This window comes from Callionymus lyra, chromosome 14 (assembly GCF_982586985.1).
Source record: "Callionymus lyra chromosome 14, fCalLyr1.hap1.1, whole genome shotgun sequence".
Lineage (NCBI taxonomy): Eukaryota > Metazoa > Chordata > Actinopteri > Syngnathiformes > Callionymidae > Callionymus > Callionymus lyra.
The window spans coordinates 18058850-18067951 of record NC_141831.1 but is presented as its reverse complement, the minus strand read 5'-3'; the positions used below and the strand labels follow the sequence as shown (position 1 = coordinate 18067951).

Here is a 9102-nt window from a genome sequence, read left to right as displayed (position 1 = left end):
TGATTGTTTTCATTGCATTGACATTAATAATAATTTATAAATGTGACCAGTGACCCTTGAGTTGTCTGCTAAATTTTTATTTAGGTGGGTGAAAAATTGATTTTGTTGCTTTTCCCTCTGCCAAGGAGGTTATGTGTCTCTGGCAAAACAAAATAGGATCTGGATCCTGGTATCAATTTAACTGTCTGTAGTGCAGCACTGTCTGCATTTTCGGTGGTAATTTGGAAGATTCTTTATTTACCAGAATGTGTGAATGACTGGTGCGAGATTTGATGGGTTCATGACACTGCTCAAAATCATTGAGAAGTGAAGCCCTGGATGACTACCGTCGTATGAAGGAGCGAAGTCAACACATCATCCAACTCCAAGCACATTCATGCACTTAGTATACCCTCAGAATATTTCAAAGTTGAATTAAATATTTAAAATATTGATTTTTTGATTTTTCATTAATCTTTTGTGTTTACACTTTTTGGATTATTGTATTTAATAATTTGCATATTGAAAGGTTTTTTATTTTTCTAAATAATTCGATTTAAAATGAAAGTTTCATATTACAATTGAAAAATAAAAAAATAAAATGTATTTTATATTTTATATGTTTTGATATAATGATGCCACCACCAAATCCCAAAAAGAGTACCAAGCTTCTTGATTGAACTTTTGCTCAAAAACACGGCGCAAAGACGATCATGAGATCAGCGAGTGGCTTATGTTTATGATTGGATTAGTCTTGTTCCATTATTAAGCCAATTATATATTATTAATTATAAATATTGGAATTTTTAATTCAATATTTTCAAAAAAAATTCAACATTTCAATATAGAAATTACTGAATTAAATTATTCCAAAATAATTATAAATTTCTTAGAAATGTTTCACTAGAAAATGAATGTCAAATATTAAGTTCAACCATTCAATATTCTGATGGCACTGATATGCTTCCATAGTCCTGGATCAGTAGTTCTGTCTTCTGATCCATTCTTGCTCATTGAAATATCTCCCTCCGTCCAGATTCAGCCCGTCTCTGTAGCAATCCAGATTAGTCTGGTAAGGTTTGTGCTCTCCGTAAGTCCCCAGGCTGGTCTGATACCCGTTATCTTTGCCGTTGCTGACGTACGTCTGAAAGAGGTCAGCCTTGATTTGACACCCGGGCCGTGGTTTGGGGTCATAGAGGTCACTGCCGCGTCTGACGCCTCCATCGTACAGCCCGTGATCCGGGTAGACGCCGGTTCCGAAGTGCTCGCTCTTCGTGGTGCGGCGGCCGAGGCTGTGGCCGTTGAACGGGCGACCGCTCTCTGATGAGTCTCTCTTCGCCGGTCGGCCCAAGCTGGTGTCGTAAAAGTCACGGGTGCCTCTGCGTCCTAAGGTGAGCTCGTTGAGGTCAAAGTTCATGAAGCAGCTCTCGGTGCTGGCCAGCGTGACGAAGCCGCTCTCCGTGTCACGGCCCCCCAGGTTGTCGTAGTCGCCCGTGGGGGTGTCGGGGGAGGAGCAGAGGAAGGAGGTGTTTTTGGTGTGAGGGCGGGTGGACACCAGGTCGTCGTCCTTCTGGGAGCGGATTACATTGTAGACATCTGCGGGAATTGGAGTGGAGCAGGGACCTGGTTCTTGAAGGGGGACTTCGGACTTTTGCTCTTTAATTTTCCTTGCAGTCAAAAAAAAACAACAACATCAGCCTTCTTATCTGGTAACCTTTTAAGGAAACATGAAAATGCAATACGTTGCACTTGTTTTCTTCTGAAAGTCAGCAACTTTTGACTATACATCATAAAAGTGCTTTGAGTAAATTGCTCCCCGTGCCATTTTTCTGCTTAAGTAATTGAATTTTAGATCCTCACCGTCTGCCGATCATCTTGAAGCAGCAGACCCCGGTCACAGTGAGGAGGAGCAGAATCAGAGGGATGGTGGGGATGATGACGTAGACCAGGTTCATCGCTGATAAGACAGAGACACGTCATGGTCAGAGGCGTCACCTTTATAGTTGTTCATTTCTATAGTCAACCTGTGCTTCTGCTAGGGCTGTCGTTGCGGGGATTCCAGGGCAGGGAGGAAGGGGGGACACCTGGAATACGCAGTATTAAGCAGGATCAGAAACTTTTATTTCCAGTGTTGTAAACACAGCAAATTGTTGATTTTCGTGGTGGCAGTACAGAATAAAATAATGAAATGAGATCGAATCAGAGTCAAGAAAAAGTGTGCTACCAATAACATTAAGGAGATGATTTAATATCATTTTACATTAAACATGAAGTGTAATGGAATAAAATACAGTTAAATTTGACAAATACATTAAAATGAATGACTTAGGTGAAATGCTACGTTGTCATTATACCGTGTATCCTTTTATTAAGCATGACACAATACTTAAAGCAGCACTACCTAACTTTAACTAACAGTCGTTTGCGTTTGAAGCGTGGGACGTCATCACATAGGAAGTGCCCAGACAGAAATGGCACTTATACTGTTATTTATTTCCATATGAGTTTTGGGAGATGAAACGGTAAAGCGAACTAACAAGAGATTTTCTGTAGGTTTGTGAACAAATGCAAATGTAGATTTAAGCAGGTGATGGAGTTTTTACAATATTGCAATTACACGGTTCTAACACCAGGGGAGCAAGAAACAAATAATTGTACGTAAAGCTGCTGAAGATTTAGTCCCTGAATCTGTTCCACTAAGGTTGTTTTGTTTATTATTGAATAAAAAGGAAAGTGGCTTCAATATTTAAATATTTCCAAACGTTTTCACTTCAAATTAAATAATTAATTACTTTTTTTTTACTAACTCTTTTCACTTGAAAACAACACTTTTTTAGTACACATAATTTGGCTCAAACACAAAAAGATAAATTCAATAAACAACGTTTCAATCAAAACAATAGTGTTCAAACTATATATTTTTAAGTGAAAAATGTTTTTGATTGAAAAATATGTTTTCATTAAAGCCATTTTTTTTATTGAAGCAACACATCTTTCTATTGTTTTTTCTAAATTGAAGTATCTTTTTTATTTTATATGAGGAAAAAAACCTACTGTTATACTTTACCTGTAAGTGTGAAGTTTGGGGATGGTGAGGTTTCTGCTGACTCCTCTGTTAACAATACATGTTGGACAGATGAGTAAATAACAAAGATTCCAGGTGAGAACTTCATTTCTACCTGCAGTGTATTTGCATATAAAGTTGTTCTTGGTTTCGCAGTTGTCATCGTTCCACTGGAACATGTAAAGACCGCCCAGACCCGGGGGTGCGGACGGCTGATGGTACATGACTACACACACCTCGTATCCACACGATGGCTCGTCCCAATGCCAGTTCCTACACACACAATAAAATGAAATGTGGAAAAAAAAGTTTGGTGGGACAAAAACGTTTGAACACCGACCTGAACGTCGACCTGCTGCCATCCAACCAGTAGTACTGTGCGGAGCAGTCTGCGATGCTCTCCTCGTTGCCCGGGTTACGTCGCAGCCCGATCCAGAAGTCTCCATCGGTGGGTCGTAGATCCGTGATGAGCTGTTCGATGACTTTCTGCTCAGAGAGCGACTCCACACTCAGCAGTTGACCTCCATCTCTTCGGCAAGCCAGCTCGGCCTCTGCGAAGTTTAGCCGGCGCCTCAACTCGGCGAAATAGGCCAGTTTATAACACGGCTTCCCTTTTCCTGCTTTGCACACTCTCTGACCTGCAATAAAAAATGTCGGAAAGTAACCACAGAAATCCTTAATTTGCCAAGGCTTAGCATGTTAGCACATTCTATCAAAAACTTCAAAGATTTTTGTTAACAGTTTAGTAATTTGGCATTGCCTTAAAAACCTTACCTGCTAACATTGTTCTAACATGAAACCTTAGCAGTGTTGTAACATATCAACAAGTTTATTAGTCATTTAACTCACGTTTTCGCGTATATTCTGTATTTAGAGATTCTAAAAGCTACGATAGAACACTTTTAAACCATTTCATTGATCTTCACATGCACAGAGCACTGTTTTGAACAATAATTATCCAGGTTTGCACTGTAAGTGATACAAAAATAACACACATTTAATAACATGTCAAGCAGTAATCAGTTTGTGTAATAAATATTACAGTTTAGGGGGAAAAAAGTAAGTGTAATTTTTTCAATTGTTTGATTTAATTTCTCAAAAGCGCTAAAAAAAAAAAAAAGTTTAAAAAAGCATGGTAGTAGGGTCTCATCATTTCTATTTATAATCTCCTGACACTGTTTAATGTTGATTTAAACCCTTGAACTTGTAAACTTATCTTAAATCACGGTACGTTGTGAGAGGAGTGACTGTGACTGTCACCAATATCGTAGAGTTTATTCTTGGTTCTTCAGGGGTCTGGAAATCAAAGCATTGTAAGAAAACTATTTAAAAAAAATATTATTATTAATGTATATTTTAATTATTCAAACTGGGAAAGAGAGTTGGCACGTGTTGACACACTTTATAATGGAGCTTAAGTCTTTAAAAAAAAGTATTTTGAAGTTACAAACTAATATATATAGAGAGGAAAAAACAACAACAAACAACAAATTAAATATTCTCATTAATCCACAAGTAGCTGGGATAAGCTTCTGGCACTGTTACTTCTATAAGGAACTAAAAAAAGGGAATGAATGAATAAAAAAGGTTGCAGTTTCTTACCTCTTGCTTCAAAAATATCCGCTTCAGAATACAGATCCAAAACAGAAATCCACAATTCAGTAAAGTATTCGAGACTTGATACCTAATCTAAAGAGAGTGTTCGTACCTGTGATGAGGCTCGTGGAGGCTGACAAATCAAAAAAGAAGAGCAGAACGTGACAAAAGATGACAAGAAGATCCATCACAGCTTCTCTACTTTTTCATCCTTCTGGTGGAGTTTTCGTTTTCTCAGGAGAACTTCAGGACAGAAATGTTCAGTGATGCGACTTTTCTGACTGCTGCGGGTTATGAGGGGGAGTGAGGGAGGAGCAGGAAGAAGGAGAAGGGACGGTGTGTTTGGGAGGCGGGCTGTAATCTGTTAAGAGCAGCCTTAATGATTGAGAGAAGAGGCTGCATCGATCGCGTGACATCTAATCATGCAAGTGCTTCTCATCGTAAACGCTGACAAGAGGCAGATCTCACTCCTTCCTATATTACTTAAAGCCTGAGGTATTATCATTACAAAAGTGTTACATGAAAATGATCCGCTCTAACTCGATCAGAAAGATTTTATAATAATTTTTACACGGCCGGGCGTCAAGGCGCACCAGAGCTAGAATCCTTTATCATGTTTCACAGCAAACAATGGAAATGTGAGATCAGATGGATTAAAGAACCATCGTGGAAATGTACGTCTTTTTAAACAACATACACTACGTTTCATTCTGATGTCCCCTGAGAATGAGCAAAAACTTTTAACTGATGTTTTCCAAGAAGACAAAATAAACGGGAATAAACTTTAGGATTGTTCTTTTACAAAATGGCTGTAAAGTAGTGCACCATCAGCTTCCTCCCCCCCGATTAAAAAATGTAGCGGAAAGATAGAATTACTTTTTCAAGGGTTAGATATATGAAAATAAACGCCTTGATCATTGAACTGAAGATGGCTCTTACTCTCCCGCTTTGTAATTTCATCCATCCATTTTTGGAGGCTCTCTCCAAAACTACAAATCTACTCCTCGCCTCTTTTGGATGCGAAAAACCGGGTCTAGACAATGAGGGAAAATAAAAAATCTTTATCTGTAATTTTCTTCTGTAACTTTCATCTTGTTCTAATGTGTAATTTTAACACCAATGATGTCACTTCCTGGTTGAGGAGCACATCACTTTCATGGTTAAATTTGTAGCTATTACACACTAGCTTCATCCAGTGTTTTTCTTTTCGTAAAGTGACATTTTAATTCCAAAAAACAACAAAATATATTTTATTTTAAACGCCTTAAGTAATCTTATTGTTTTTAACCGTCTTTGTTTGTTTTGTTTGCTTGGGATCCATTTTAAAATTAATTTTTTAGCATATTTGTTGACTCATCTTCCCCCCAATTATTTGGTCAGACACATATTTTCACAGGTACATAACCTGTATATGAATACCGGGTTATAAATGATATTGTGTGTTGGTTGTAAACCCAGAATAATATACGATTTGGTCAGTATTTAAAGACAAAATCATCTTGATGTCATCTGGAGATAGTAGAGAAGAAAAATTGCCATTTGAGGATTTGGCTAGAGTTTTATGGAGCCATATTTTAAAAATGCATTTTGAAGATGTGTACTGGAAGCCTTAGATCAGGGGTTTAAAACTCAATCCCTCAAGGGGCCAAAATTGGACAGTTTGAGTCACAGGCCGGAAAAATCGCATATTTACCGAAATATCTGTAACTGGAATAAGAATTTAATCTATCTTTACTTAGACATTGGTTCTCTGGATACTTGTTGACATTCATGCTCTCAGTTCCCTATCGCATCTTAATCACAAGTTTAATTCAGTTGCCCATAGAGGTCGCTGAGGCGCTGCCCTCCCACCGACCAGGCTGTTTTTATATTTCTTTATCTTTATTTAATTCTTGATGTTTTATCTTGTTTAGTTTGAAAATAATCATGAACATTATTCCCTACGTATTATGATTACGTTTGTAGAACTCGTCCTATCCGGTCTCTCTGGGGTCACTTTATGAAGAGCCCATCAGTGACGTCATGTTTCGGTATCTCAGCCCATCATACACTGTCGCAAAAGCAACAGAGAAGCGTTGTCTCTGATTATGACTTTGAGGCTGTGTCTATGTATTGGAACTATCTATATAGATGATACATAATTCAATTATAATTAAATTGATCAAAGAGAAAATCTCTCCCCCTTTGTTTGGAACCCCTACTGTCTCTGAGCCCCTCTCCTCCTCTTGGTCCTCCTTCACTGCTGTATCTTTGGGCGATATTTCGGCACTAGTGAACTAGATGAAACCCTCCTCTTACTCAGATGACGTCCTTCCTTGTAGGCTTTTTATCAAAGTATTTGATGTAATTGGCCCCTGGGTTACCAATATGGTGAACCTCTCCCTTTCCACAGGGGTTTTTCCCAATGCATTTAAACATGCCATTGTGGAGCCTCTGCTCAAAAAAACAGGCTTAGACCCAACTGACCTCAGTCATTTCAGGCCTATTTCTAAGCTCCCTTTCTTGTCCAAGATCTTGGAGAAGGTGGTGTCTGAGCAGCTGTCTTTGTTCCTGGATCAGAGCGACATCCATGAGAAGTTTCAGTCTGGCTTCCGTAAACATCACTCTACGGAGACAGCTTTATTGAAAGTGTCCAGTGACATCATGATGTCAGCTGACTCTGGTAAATTCACTGTTCTGGTTCTCTTGGATCTGTCCTCAGCCTTTGACACAGTTGATCACCAGATCCTGCTGAGAAGACTGAGGGATGAAGTGGGACTGTCTGGGTCTGTGTTAGAATGGTTCTCATCTTACCTTTCTGGGCGCAGTTTTAGTGTATCTGCCAATCAAATGAGGTCTGAATCGGCAGATCTGTTGTGTGGAGTCCCTCAAGGTTCTGTTCTGGGTCCTTTATTGTTTTTGCTGTACTTGATTCCCCTCGGTAAAATCATTCAGAGATTTCCAGATGTTTCTTATCACATTTTTGCTGATGACATCCAGCTCTACTGCTCTGTTGATCCAACTGAGCCCCAGAGGCTGAACAGCTTAGTCAATTGTTTGCTAGAAATCAAACAATGGCTGAGTGAAAACACTTTACAGCTAAATGTGGACAAAACTGAAACACTGGTGATTGCTCCTGATGATAAGATTCCAGGGTTGAGTCAGTACTTGGGTGACTTAGGTCAGTCTGTCAAACTGAGCCTGAGAAACCTGGGTGTTGTATTTGCTAAAGACATGTCTCACTCACTTGTTCAACACTGCAGAAAACTGACCAGAAACTGTTTCCTTCAACTGAGAAAAATCTCTAAACTTAGGAAAATGTTGTCGGAACATGATCTGGAGCTTGTAATCCATGCGTTTGTTTCTTCTCGTCTGGACTATTGTAACAGTTTGTTTTCATGTCTTAACAAGAAGGATCTGTCTCGTCTGCAGTTGATTCAGAACTCTGCAGCGAGAATTCTGACCCGCTCAAGTAGAAGAACTCACATTTCTCCGGTCCTTAAAACTCTTCACTGGCTTCCAGTTTCTTTCAGGATCAACTTTAAAATTCTGGTTCTTACTTTCAGATCTATTCATGGTCAGACTCCTCCTTACATCACTGATCTGATCCAGACTTACACCCCAGCTCGGGCTCTGAGGTCTGTGGATCAGAATCTACTTATGGTTCCACGCACACGGCTCAGGACCAGAGGAGAGAAATCTTTTCAGGCTGTTGCTCCTAAGCTTTGGAACGATCTTCCTCTCTCTTTGCGCTTGATGGAGTCTACTGACTCCTTTAAGAAACATCTTAAGACGTTTCTATTTGTTCAGGCTTTTCCTTGAATTTCTCGAACTCCTGTGTTGTTCTCAGTATTATCTTGAAAGATAATAACTTTAAAGTATGTACTTTTTTGAGTATTGTTTTGATTGTTTAAGCGCTTTGTGACCCTGGTCTCGAAAAGCGCTATATAAATAAATATTACTTACTTACTTACTTACTTACATAATGGTGCATGTTCTTGATGTGATATTTGCTCGGCTAGCTCACTTGGTAGCGCCCCACGTCTTCTAAAATTGGAAGGACGCGGGGTCTCACCACTTCGAACCCTGCTCTCAACATTTTTTTTCTTTTTTTTTATTTGAATTTTTCTTTTTAGTGTTTTTGTGTCTGTTTGCGATGAGTGGGTAGAAAATACCTCTAATGTCCTAGTGCAGAGGATGTATAAATAATTGGGTTAATTCTTTATGATTTATGTCCTTAAAGTTAAGTTAAGGTAAAATGTGCACCTTCTATCCAAACAAGGAGCTTATTAAATGTTCATTTTTATTCATCATTAGCTGTCACTTGAAATTAATATTGTCTAAGTTAAGACGACAAGTTCACACTCTGTTTTTTTGTGTCAAGATGGTGCTGAGTGTGAAGAAATGAGGGAAACTCTCGCCTGATGAAACTGGGATAGGCGTATTCCATAGGGGATTCAATTATATCGTTATAAATACTTTAT

The 9102-nt window shown here is 38.9% G+C and overlaps 1 protein-coding gene across 1 annotated transcript; it reads right to left on the bottom strand.

Moving 5' to 3' along the window:
* Nucleotides 1-958: 958 nt before the first annotated feature.
* On the bottom strand, nucleotides 959-4827 carry layna (layilin a). The gene is given in 8 exon segments (XM_087807505.1): nucleotides 959-1646; nucleotides 1840-1936; nucleotides 2004-2063; nucleotides 3047-3091; nucleotides 3159-3316; nucleotides 3384-3681; nucleotides 4646-4733; nucleotides 4735-4827. Coding segments are annotated over 8 exon segments (1527 nt in total).
* Nucleotides 4828-9102: the final 4275 nt, after the last annotated feature.